The following is a 13,550-nucleotide window of genomic DNA, read 5'->3' as shown; positions in this document are numbered from 1 at the left end:
CCCAAGCTTTTCCTTCCTCTGCTAAATGACCATGAGCCCAAAGACAGGGTTCAAAAAAAGGTGGCAAAGAAGTAGGGGCAGGTACAATGAAAGTTAGTCCATGTACTTTACTTGTGCCTTCCAGATCAGCTCAGGCCACCCCAGTATATACCTTTCCATTTGACAATGGAATTCTGCTGCCCATGTTCAATTTATGAGTCATCAGATAAAATCCAGTTCCTAAAGAGCAGTTCACAGCACAAAATCACTTAGAATCCTGTGGTCAGGTGTTTAGTATCTGCCGAGCCCTGGTAGCAAGCCAAGAGTTGCTTTTCAACTGAACTGAATACAGGAACCCCTGTATCAATTCTCATATAAACTTTAAAACCACCCTGGGGATCAAAGTTACATATCAGATGATCAATTCAAGCTGGATAAAAAAAGGATGTGCACTGCCTTCCTCAACTCTTCTTTTGAAAACTCCCATTATAATGACCTGATACTGATTCTGAATGAGACACATGTTCTGCTGCTCTCCAGAACAAAACAGAATTCTCCTATACTTTGAAAACACAGTTTTGGCCTCAACAGACAACTGATCCTCATTAGTAACAGAAAGAATAGTTTAACTATTTCAAAATCCAAATGATAATTACGGCAAATGTCTTCCAATATTTAATTGATTTACATTTAACAAACCTATAAAGCTCAATCACATAAAATTACATTTTGCAACTAGCTTATGTTGGAAGATTCATCAGGAAATTATATTGTTTAAGCCTATATGTTCCATACTAAAATTATTGTCCTCATGCTCTGTTTTGTCACACTTGAGGGTTTTAATTAGCCATTCTGTCTTGGTTACTAAATTGTGAAACTTACCTAGGTAGAAGTTGAAAAATTTTATGTCCTTCATTTTGTTTTCTGTTTTTTTTGGCTGCACTGTGCTGTATGTGGGAACTTAGTTCCCTGACCAGGGATCTAACCCATGCCCCCTGCAGTGGAAGCGCAGTGTCTTAACCACTGGACTGCCAGGGAAGTCCCCGTGTCCCCCAATTTTAAAAAATTAAGCCTCAGCTAAAATTGAAACAAGAGGCCACAGATTATAATTAGCATTTTACTAAAGAACTTTGAAAGAAGGGAAAAACACTATAAAGCATAGAGCAAACCATAAAAGGTTGTTAGGTGGATAACAGAAAAACATGGAATATATTTACATGTCAGATATTATGAAGACACAAAGAATATATGACAGTTATATCAAGCCATACTTATTCAATACCTTGGCATTATGAAATTTGGTAGTTTGTAAGAAACTCTTCTGTGCTCAGTTGAAAACTTTTTATTGTTATGTTACCTTCAACCTTGAAACCATGTGCTTAATTGTTTAGGACGTAAATTTAAATTTATGCACTGTATGTTTATTTTATGGAAATTGAATGCGAATTTCTTTACTAACCATGAAATATTTAACAGACAAGCTATGACTTCACTGATCTTGATAAAATTAACTCAACCAGTATTTTAAAATTCTAAAGATTCTCTTGGAGTTAGTATAAAGCAGATGTTTTTTGCTTGCAACAACTGTGGTACAAGTAAAAGAACGATTATGGCAGACACTTCTTAACCACCACATAAAATCTTGACTTTTTCCATGCTAGCCACCTCTGGGTTGATGATCAAAGCATGTGGATGTGCCATTACTGGCAGCATAAAGCATCTGAACTCCAGGGTCTTGTTGAAGCCTATGACCTCAAACTTTTTATTGCCTAATTCAAATCAAACATTGTGTTTCAAGAATAACATGCTTAAAGGAGTGTCAGAAAAACATTTATCCTTGTTTCAAACTGGTAATTCAGAGTTTTCATTTTAGGAAGGCCCATGAGGTAAGTTTTCCTAAACTCTTAGTATCAGGAAAAGATGTAACTCTCTCTCAATTAACTGGTTTACTGTGATCTCAAAAACACTATAAAACCCTCTGCTTTGGCCAATTTGCTGTATTGTTCTGCTTTCTTAATTTTCCTTTCTTTAACATCATACCTATTTCCTCATTTTTATCTTATGTTATAGTATGCATTTTCTATATGCTGCCTCAAATTCTCTGAGGAATAATGTAGGTATAAATAAGTAAAGATAAATAAATTTCAGACTAGAAAAAGGATCAATGCTTATAGGATCAAAGGGGGAAAAAAAGAAATCTATGACAGTAAATAAGTACTAGGATACCAATAGAACATTTGAAAAGATTTTGAGTCATTGAAGCCAAAAGTATTTGCCCACCAAAACAAGTGCCAAGAAGCTCTGAAAGAAGGAACTGTTCTTCAACAATTTTTTCAATGCAGCAAACACATAGGCTTTGTCCATAGAGCATGTTAAGTCTGAGCTTACTTATGTTCCCTAAATAAGTGCCCTTTGTGCACGGAGCACAAGAAAATACATATATTCCCTGTCCTGTTAAGGTGTGAATTTAATTTCTACATTATGCAATTGATTACAATGATCAACAACAAGGAGTACATTGCCCAAGAATGGAATTGAATTGGATGTTCAAAGCCACAAGCCAACATCTGCAACTTGCTCCTTTGTGATTTTTTTCAGTCACTAAATGCAATGGCCAAGTGTTAGCTGGCTTTTTTGTTCAAACCTTCACTAGGCTCTAGAAATAACTTTGCCAGTGTACAAACTGGCAACTTTATTCCTACCTTCAGAACAAGACTGGAACTGAAACTGCAAAACAGCTTGTTAATATCAGCCAAATTACTTCCCTAAACTCCTGTTCCATATTCTGTGCATTATGAAGTATTTTAAAACCTTTTATATTTTGAGAACCCTTTTTATAATCCTGTAAAATGCTTTATAAACACTTCCTTGGGTGTCTGATGCAAAACCTTATCCTCTTCAAGCTGCAGATAAGGATACGGAGACATTGCCAAATACGATGTCTTTCTTGTCCCAGATCACATACTGAGGAAGTGGTAGAGCCAGAACCAGGTTGTGGTCCCTGACTTTGTTTCAGATTCTGCAGAACTCGTGACCCAAGGAGCGATACCCGCGTTCAGACACCGCGTGTGCCCAACAGGGATAAAGGCCATCGAGACTTCCTAGGAATTCAGACTTTCAGAAATGTCTTGGGAAAACTCAGCAGAAGACAGGTTGCGCAGGCGTGCAGTGAAGCCTCAAACTCGTATCACTGAGAATGATTTGCAAAACAGGACGGTGCAGTAGGGTGTGCCGCGATTTAGTTAATCTGGCACTCCACTCCCCCACCTCCTTCCCTGGTGCCCCACTGCCAGGTGACTTCTCACCTGGCCCAGTGCCCTCAACGTACCTTTTCTGAACTGGGAGGTCTGCGTTCCCTTCGCCCTCGTGCCCACCCTTCTCCCTCTAGCCGTCACCTTCTAAGATTACCTGACAAAGCGGGGGGCGGTTTAGCGGAGGCGCTTCGGCCCACGAATGCCCGGGGGCGTCCCTAAGCCCCGAGGGTGGGAAGCAGAGCCTGGGCCCGGAAAGGACGCGCCGGCCCGGGGGGCGCGGCGGCCCGGCCGGGAGAGTGTCGTGTCCCGAGCAGGCCTCAGGGCGGCACTCTGGCCCTGCGGCCGGCGTACTCGGGCGGGCAGCTGGGCGCCGACCCACGCTGGCCGGGAACGTGTCTCCCGGTGACGCAGCCCCGGGTGGAGAACGTGGTGCGGCGGCTGCGACGGTACGCCCCTCCGCCGCCCGCGAGAGAACGTGCGGTGCAGCGGGAGGCGGAGACGGCGCCGAACCTGGAGCGGTCGGCGGGCGCCTGGAAGCAGGACGCTGGCGCCGGCGAGGAAGTAGGTCTCAGGCGCGGCGCTCAACAAAGAGTGGGGCCGCTCCCCTCAGGTACCCAGCCGACCCCGGGCCCCGGCGGGCGGGCAGACCCGGCTCGGCAGTTCGCGGGCGGCCGGGGAGGGGGAAGGGCCGAGGCCGGAAACGCGGCGACTAGGCGCCGGGGACCCTTTCAGGCCCGGTGGTTCGCTGGCCCCGGCCGGGCGGAAGGGACGGGGCTGGGCCGCTCGGGGTTGTAGCCTCTGCTCGTTCCTCGTGCAGGCGGAGCTGCGGGCAGAGGCTCCATGTTGGGAAGCGGCGTCGCTCGTCCTTGTTAGCGGGAATCGGGGCGCCGCGGGCAGAGCCGGCGGGAGCCGGGCCCTGAGCGAAGATGGAGGCCCCTCTGCGGCCTGGCGCGGACATCCTGAGGCGGAACCCGCAGCAGGACTACGAGCTCGTTCAGAGGGTCGGCAGCGGCACCTACGGGGACGTCTATAAAGGTGAGGCAGGCCGGGCTGTCTCCCTGCGGCCCGCTGGCTCCCGGGTATAGGGCCACTTTCTGGGGAAGTATGAGGAGGGGGGAGGATGCTTTTATTGTTGCATCTTGGAGATGCCGCGGCCGGGTTCAGTGTACTCGATTCAGGGCACCTTTTATTCACTGCTTGCTCTAATCGCTCCAACAAGCAGAACTAAACACACCTTTGCAACACTACCGTAGTACTTTTTTGTGGTATAAAGGGTTTTTAACGCTTATTTATGGTATCCAAGGGAGTCGAATCCGCTTATGGAGTTGCCCTTGAGGATGTTCTGTCTTAGCATGGAAAAATGCTTCCTGGAAGACAGTAGACAAGAAGTATGTTGACATTCCGACATTTGCATAAAAAACTTTTTAATGGATAAATCTTGGCTTAAAAGCCCTATGAAACCCTGTCTCTCAATTTTAAGTCTAATACTGGGTCAGAGTGACTTGTTCACAAACATTACCCAGTGAAGAACGATGCTTTTCCCGGCAGAAGTTTCATTATTTGTATCTGCTTTGATGATTCTTTTTCTACTTTAGCAGTTCCTCTCTTTGGGATTTATAACATACCATGACCAAGAGTGGTTAGAGCTGCTGTATTTTTATTATATTCATTTGCTTTATTTGAGACAAATAATGAGGATGAGTTACTCTTAATTTGAGATTTAAAAAACATCATAGAGAGAAAACCCAGGTCCCTAAATCCACTGAGTTTCTTGAAGGATGAAGAGGAAAGATTGTTTTAGATCGCCTTATGCTTTTGTTCTCTGTTCCAGAAAGGGAGCACTAATGCAGCTCACATGGGTACATCAAGGGGAATTTCCTTTGATTTGGAACAGCTTTGTTTATTGGATTTAATGATGTTAGGTATCCCATTATTCCAAACAGCACTCCTGCATATACCTGAAATGGCTTTGTGTATGGGTACTTAGCCAGTAGAAGCCTTTAGGGTATGTTGTTTTTTACAGGTAATATGGTAATATGGAAGAAAAAACATCCCTTCTTCCTAACTTTTCTGTTTTTGTGTAATATCCTCCCTATTAATAGTAACAATTTGAGGTTGTGTTATGACAGTTCTAGCACTGTTTGATTCTATTGAGATGAAATGTAATGGGTAGGCTTTTTATTCTTTAAACAAGCATTTGAATCTTCTGTACTAGGTACTGTTCTGTATGGGATGTTGAAACTGGGAGGAAGGTTCCAGCTTTTGCCTTGTAAATAATTTTAATTCAAAGTAGATAATTATAATAGAATCCTCTTCTTTTATATAGAATTAGGGGTAGTTAACTCTTAACTGTTTTATTCATGGATTAGACATGTTGTGGAATGCTTTTTAAGCAATTGAAATTCCTCTTTGCCTTCTCAGTCCCACTTTTTAGTCACCTTCATCTTATGATTCACTGTGTATTACACTAGTTCATGTTAGTCACACAATTGGGTAATTAATTCAGTTCATGTTAATAATACAATAATCTGAATTCCAATTCTTGTATATTTTCTCTCCTCCCATACTACACGAAAATTTAAAATGTTTTCCCCACAAAAATCCCAAGGCCTTGACCTTTTTTCTTTATAAATATAGCAACTAAAGCAACTGTCTGGAGCAGGATTTTATCCTTGCCGGGGAAAGCAAAGGGTTATATTAAAGGGACAGCTAATGCTCGGCTTTATCCTGGTGCCTCCCTGCCCCTATCTCTCTCTTCACAGCTCCTAAACAGAGGATCAAGACAATATTTATCATACACCACTTTCAAACACCCTCCCAAAATGATCCCCTTCCCTCATATTCATGCTCCCTCACTTTATGTGTATCCTCATTCCACACCAAGCCAGCCTCTAATTCCTAAATATCCTCAAAACCCTGGTTCTTTGTCTTTGTTGTTTTCCTTTGTTCTAATTACCTGGAATCACCTCCCACCCCCATTTTCCAACTGTTACATCCTACCTTACTCAAGCCTCCAGGAGGCCCCAGCCCCTCCCCCTTATCTCTCACCTCACTTATTACTCTTCACCCTCCTTCATTCTCTTCTAGCAAACACTGGCCTGCTTGCTCTTCCTTAAACATAAGGGAAGAGCAAGCAGGCCAGTGTTGCCATCTTCCTACCTTTGGGCCTTTGTTGTGGCTATTGCCTCTGCTCAGAATGTTTTTACTCAGCCACATGGCTTGCTCCCTTCCCTCCTTGCTTTATATCCTCTCAGTCTTTTTTTCCTACTTCTTTTAATCTTTGCACTTATCACCATCTAATGTCACTTTAAAAAAATTTTATTGGAGTAATAATTGCTTTACAATGTTGTGTTGGTTTCTGCTGTACAATGAAGTCAATCAGCTATATGTATACAGATATACCCTCCCCTCTTGGACCTCCCTCCCTCCCACTCATACCCACCCATCTAGGTCATCACAGAGCACCAAGCTGAGCTTCCCTGTGCTCTATGGCAGGGTTTCCCACTAGCTGTCTGTTTTAACACATGGTAGTGTATTTATGTCAAACCTAATCTCCCAATTCATCCCACCTTTTTACTTATTTTTTCTTGTTTATTATCTATCTCAATCCACTAACATACTCTCTGAGGGCAGGAATTTTATCTCTTTTATTCACTGCTCTATCTCTGATAGTTCCTAGAATTATGCCTGGCATAGAGTAAGTACTTTCTGAACATTTGAGGAATGAATGAATGAATGAATGAATGGCTATCAGTCTTTCTGTCCCCTAATTCTCTGGGCATATACCTTATACTTTATTTACTGGGCATATCTGGGCATATATAACACTAAGTTAGCATTTAATATTCTGTATATTCCTGTAATGCCTATTATGATATCCTGTATATGTATTTTTACAAATTTCAATTATTTGAGTCCTCCAGGAAAAATATTTCTGGAAAACTATTTCATAGCATATCCATTTTCAGCATTCGAAGTCCTACAGAATTTTATCCGTTTATATTTGCTCCTTAATATGCCTAAAACATGTAACATTCAAACTGTAGTGCTGAAGTTCTTAACTCAGAGCACTTAATTTTGTTATTTATCACTGTGTTTAGGATGAGCTGAAAATCCTAGGAAGTTTTAGAAGAATTTCAATCTGTGATGTAAACTAGCAAAATAATTACAGTGAAGAATAATGCAGGTAAATTAGTTGCTGTTCTAGTCAGATATTATCCCTACTTCTTTTTTTACCTTATGGAGCTGGAGCTTTAAAAGTACCACAGCTTTGAGATTTTTTTGTGAATTATTTTTATGTTTTTCAAAAACATAGATCCCCTTTGAATCTTTGAAAGCGCCTGTCTTCCCTGAGACTCCTTAAGAGGGCAGAGCTCAATCTTAAACTGGCTGTTCCCTGGTTGAAAGAAGAATGCTATTTATCTATAAAGCTTCTTTTAGATAAATAGGGTAAATCATTGAGGGTGAAAGCAGGAAATAGTGGAGGGGAAAGAAACACAAAAGAGAAAAGAAATGTGGAAGATGAAGGATTAAATTTCAACTGAGCAAATTTTATTTATAATTATCATTAATTTTTAAATCTTCTAACAGGAAGAGGAAGCCTGGAGATTTAGTGCCTCTACTACCTTCTGTCCATAGTGATCTGGACTGTTGTAGTATCATGATACAGTTCACAATTAACGGTACAAGGCATTTGGGTGGTCTTTATCCAAATATTTAGATCAAAATTGTCCCCAGTCTAGATTCCAGAGAAGTTTTAGTAATCTTTTTTTATTTTTTGTGGGTTATAAATTTAGAGTGGGCAATCTCATGTATTTTTTTCTAACCTGTATTGCTTTTTCCGATTGATTATAAAAGTGTGACATGTTTAGCTCCAGGAGGACAGGAACAGATGTCTCCTGCTTTTCACTGTACAGTAGCAGAGAGATAGATGCTCAATAAATATTTATTGAATGATATTAGTTGTAGAAAATTACCAGAGATGAATACTGTTCATAATTTAATACAGTTTATTTCAGGCTTTTTTCCTAAATGTTTTTAAACCAGTATGTTTAAACATGGCTTTTATAAAATTGGGATCATGATGTATCTCTTTTTTCTACTTGATTGGAATGGCCATCATTTTCCCTGGTCTTTAAATAGTCTTCAAAAATACCATTTTTAAAGGATCCATTGAACAAACTCTCATTTAGTTAATCGTTATGAGTTTCATATTTTCAATTTTTAATTTTTACAATTTTAAATGTTATAATTTGTGTAGAAATCTGTGGCACACAGTCATATCACTTCTGTGGGTTCTGTGGGTTCTTTGGGTGCTGGATGAACTGGGTCCACTGTAATGAAACCCTTTTTTATATATGCCCTCCCTCTCTCTTCCCCAAGCCAGAAGTCACAGTTCTGGAATGGCTTTTGATACTTTAAAGCCTACCCCAGGATCCCATTGTACAGAGACAAAGCTTGTTACATCACAACACTTCTGTAAACGTTCATTTATTCAAGAAATACTTATTGAGTGCCAACTGTATGGTAGGGTATGGGGATGCAAACACGAGAAAGAGAAAGTACACTATCAACATACAGGAACATATAATGTAGTCAGGAAAACAGACATGTAAACAGTCATAATTTGGTAAGTGCCAGAATAGAAGTGAAGTGGAAGATATGCCCAACTCTGTTTTTTGTGGGGGCTGGGGAAGGAAGGAAAGGAGAGAGAACTATGATGTGAACCAGGGAAGATTAAAAGCGGAGGGGACATTGACTGGATTTTAAAAGAGTGCAGGGTGATTTCCAGGTGGACAAGACGGGAAAGAAATTTTAGGCTATGGGAATAGGGTGTGCAAATACCTGGTGGCTTGAGAAACCATAGTGAGCTTGAGGGATCTGCATCTGCTTTCCAAGTTTGGTGTGACCAAATCTGGCAGGGATTCCATAGATGGCAAACAAAAGCTATTTTCTGACAGAAAAGGACCAGATAATGGACCTTGTATGTCATAGCAAGGAATTTGGACTTCTTCCTGTAAACTGAAGAAAGACTTTAGGAGGGAATCTCTCATGGTGTAGAGGCTGGGTTAGACAAAGTTTCTGGAACTATAGGGATGAAAGTAACTGATAGATTTAGATGATCAAATTTACCTGGTGATGAGTGAGGGACAAACAGGTAGTCAGTGGCATTTAGAATTTCTGCCTTGGGTGACTACATTGGTGCCATCAACAGAATTAGGAACTACCAAATTTGTGGGGTCTGGCTCTTGTGTTTGGTTTTGGATGTATGACAGTGTATAGGTGGTTATGTCCAGTGCATGGTTGGAAGTTCAGCGCTGTCCTTAAGAGAGCTGGACTGGGGATACAGGTTTGGGAGTCATTGTCACTTTATGGGGTGGTACCTGTGTAGTATAGGTGAGGTCACCCAGGAGAGTACATTTGTAGGAGAGCTGAGTAAAGGCAGTAGTCTTAGAGTAGTGGCAGAAGAAAATAATGTATTGAAGGTGTCTGAGAAGAAACAGAATGTTATGATGAAATTCTTTCCATAGAAATCAAGAGTTTCAAGAACTCTTCTCTATCATTTCCTGTGTTCATTCTTGTTTCCTCCCACTCTAGTAAGGCAAATGTTTTCATCTTCCAAAAAATATAAATCTGAGGTTTTGTGTCATTCCCTTTTATTCTCCTTGTTCATAGAATAAAGTCTTAGAATGATATGGCTTTTAAGGCCCTGCCTGTCCTGAGACTAACCATACTGAATTTCCTTCGGTTCTTTATATGCACTCTACTCTGTCCTTCAGGTTTCTGCAGGTACTATTTCCTTTAACTAGAACAGTCTTCCTCTTGTCTTTCATCTGTCTTCTACTGTTTGCATTTCTCTTTAAACATTGCATTTTCAGTGAGGCCTTTTCTGTCCTTTAAATAAGGTCATATCTGTCTGCTGTTTGACTTCTTACATAATACTTACCATTTGTCACTCATCATTGTTGCTGTCAGTCTTCCTTCTCTGCTCAAACTGCAAGACCTGGGACTTGGGTTTACCACTGAATCAGCTAGCCTAGCATAAGTGCCTGGCATATAATAAGTGCTCAATAAAAATGTTTTGAAGGAGTGAGCAACATAGTGGTCGTTTAAGTAAGGAGTTGAAAGGGTTCATTAAGAGCAGAAGAGTTGAGGTTTGAATGGTCAGTAAGGAAATAGGAGAAATGTAGACCACTTTTTGAAGCAACTTAGCTATGAAGTGGAAAAGAAATGAGACACAGAGATGTTTTTTCCACTGTTTCTTTTTTTTTCTTCCATTGAGACTGATCATAGTTTTCCAGTTATTATTCTTTAAAATTGTCTTATCACTCAATTGACCAGGCATGTTGCTGAGTTTAGAGAAGGAATTTCACAGAGAAGGCAATCAAGACAAAGAATTTGGGAGGAATTGAAAATTTAGGAAGATTAAATATAAAAATTAAGGATGGAATTGTTGGGGACCAAGGTAGGGGATAAATTTAAAACCTCCTTCCCTCCCTTTCTTTTTCCTTCCTCTTTCCCTCTCTCCTTCTCTGACATAGAGCCTCCATTGATTTCCAGCTCCAGTTGTTCCCCTGTGGGTATGGTTAGGATGAGGCACATTGATGAATGGGGAACTGGAATGCAGCCGGGGAATGACAGGGTGGAAAGGAGTATTTAAGATTCAACCAGTATTTATAGAGAGCCTCTGATGTGCCAGCCACTGTTCTGGGGTCTTGGAATACACCAGTGAACGATGTAGACAAAGATTCTTGCCCTCAAGCAATAAACATAATAAATAAGTTGTATGATATGTTAGAAGGTGATTAAAGATGTGGAAAGAAGAAAACACTGAACAAGTTAAGGGGTTCAGGATTGCCAGGGTGGGATGGGGAAGGCAGGTTGAGGAATTATATTGAGATGGACAGGGTAGGCCACATTGAGAAGATTAGATTTGCTCAGAGACTAAGGAGTTGGCCAAGTGGATATCTGGGTAACCAGAGGATGTCTTAACTCTCTCTCTTACTGAATCACCTGAACCTATCTCTACAGCTAAATTGTAAGCTTAGGGTTAGGAATTAGAACTGAGACACAGTCATTGCCACCATTGCATCTCATTGGCTGCTGCAGGGGTACAAGTCATTGTGATTTTAATTAAGTTCAGCAGTTGTATGTAAGTTTCCCATTTCTATGTCATTTAAAAAATTATTTATTTATTTATTTATGGCTGTGTCAGGTCTTTGTTGTGGCATGTGGGATCTTCGTTGCTGCACACGGGATAGTTTTGTTGCAGTGCGTGGGTTTCTGTCTAGTTGTGGCATCCGGGTTTTCTCTCTCTAGTTGTGGCGCATGGGCTCCAGAGTGCATGGGCTCTGTGGTTTGCAGCACACAGGCTCTCTAGTTGATGTGCGTGGGCTCAATAGTTGTGGCACGTGGGCTTAGTTGCCCCGCGGCATGTGGGATCTTAGTTCCCTCACCAGGGATCAAACCTGTGTCCCCTGCATTGTAAGGCGGATTCTTTACCACTGGACCACCAGGGAAGTCCCTCTGTGTCATTTTTTAATAGCATGATTTTGCAAGCAAAGGATATGTAGCTGCTTCTACTATATCTTTCCCCACTGGTGTTCTCTAATCTTTAAATGCTAATAAAATAGACATGCCCAATGGCCCCAAATGTGAAGGTGATAGAGGATGGATGTATATTCTGCTTGTACTTTCTCTGACATTTGATATCAAAACATCACCCACTTCTTCTTCTTTGTTTTTTTTTTTTGTATTCTAACACAGTTTGTGTGAATATACTATCCTTTCTGTGTCCTGGTAATCTGACATAAGAGACTGTTGGGTTGTCATGTTAGGGTGAGGGAGAGTGAATAACTTGCAAAAATAGGTTAACAGCGGGAAATAAGAATCTTATTTAAAATTATGCTTTTTATTAAGCTAGTGGATATCTTATTAAAAGTTATTTAATTAGATATTATGTTAAATATTGTGAAAGGTTACTCTGAAAATAAAACGTTTTATTAGGATGAAGTGTTCTGTTATGGATGTTTACTGTTTTGCAAATCATCTGGTTAAACTCTTATTTTGTATTTATTATTCTTACTGTGTAGAAGTAGGCTTATGTTACGACTGCCTGGAAAAAGACCATGGTTCTGATGTGGATGTGAAGCTCTGGACCATGGTTAGAGGCAAATAATTTAAAAACGCCTTTCTACTTTCATAGAAATGTTCTGAAAACTATAAAAGTCTTAAATACTTTCAACGTTGTGAAAATAGACATAAAACAGTGCCATCACTGGTGCAGGTATATAAATTCTAGTTCCAAAATTGACTTTTAGATACAACCTCTGCCTTAGGCTTATAATGTATCTAGTATTCTTTTTATTTTCATAGGTTCAGTATTTTCACTTTAACCATCATTTCCAGTGTTTTTGATGAAGACAATGGGATAGAATGCAGATGGACTTAGATTTCTTATTCTAGTTTTCCTTTCAGAATTTATAAAAGTTTCACTCTTAGCTTAAAATTGTGGTTTCAGACCAAATACACAGGAAGAGAAACATGTGATACTTATTAACTTATAAACAAGTGATACTTGTGTTTTCAGGGCTTTGTTTTCAATTTGAGAACTTAGTCCTAGATCAGATAAATTGGAACAGGCACTTTCTCTTGGCTGCATTGGACTATTTTGAGTATTTGTACATGTTTGAATGTTAGTAGAAGGCTATTGCTTTTCAATTATGTGAAGTACTATTTAAGTTAGAGAGTGTAGATAACTCTTTGAAAAAGGCAAGATGAATTTATGTCTAGTGTAACTATGTCTGTTAAATGTCATAATCTCCCACTGAGATTTTGAGAAGATGATGTGGGAAGCCAGGCTGATAGCCCAATCTATCCTTGGAGGTGTTTGGGCCCGTGAGTCATATAGGCCCCCACCTTCTAACATTTTTATAAAAATGGAATTGGATTGAAATGAATGAGTGACTAATGTTTGTTTAGCTCTTTCATAATCAGTATATTACTTGTTTCTCACAATAATCCTATGAAGTAGGTGGGACAGATGTATTATCATCTCTAGTTTACCCAAGAAGAAGTTGTATGATATTTGCTTGTATCATAAGTTGTATGTTATATATTATGTTGTATCATAAGTTGTATGATATTTGCTCTAGATCTTACGGATAGTAGGTAGCACTGTGAGGACATGAATCCAGATCTTCTGACTCTATAATCTCTGTTCTTTCCACTATACCAAACTGCCTCGGGACTACATCTTTAAATTCACTGCTGTATACATAGCCCTTAACACATTGTTAATAAGCTCTAAACAAATTA

General features: G+C 40.3%; 1 protein-coding gene across 3 annotated transcripts in view; it reads left to right on the top strand.

Moving 5' to 3' along the window:
• The first annotated feature begins 3,640 nt into the window (after window positions 1–3,640).
• MAP4K5 (mitogen-activated protein kinase kinase kinase kinase 5) overlaps window positions 3,641–13,550 on the top strand; it is a 140,342-nt gene continuing 130,432 nt past the window's right edge. For 2 of the 3 annotated variants that reach the window (XM_032621213.1, XM_032621211.1), the window contains exons 1-2: window positions 3,642–3,843; window positions 4,051–4,265. In XM_032621213.1, the coding sequence (XP_032477104.1) occupies window positions 4,160–4,265 (106 nt within the window). In that variant the 5' untranslated portion in view covers window positions 3,642–3,843; window positions 4,051–4,159. Of the gene's footprint in view, window positions 3,844–4,050; window positions 4,266–13,550 lie in introns of all 3 variants that reach the window. The other variant, XM_032621212.1, reaches the window with a different exon arrangement.

Source organism: Phocoena sinus, chromosome 2 (genome assembly GCF_008692025.1).
Source record: "Phocoena sinus isolate mPhoSin1 chromosome 2, mPhoSin1.pri, whole genome shotgun sequence".
Lineage (NCBI taxonomy): Eukaryota > Metazoa > Chordata > Mammalia > Artiodactyla > Phocoenidae > Phocoena > Phocoena sinus.
The sequence above is the reverse complement of the archived record's forward strand: the minus strand, read 5'-3'. Positions and strand labels throughout refer to the sequence as shown.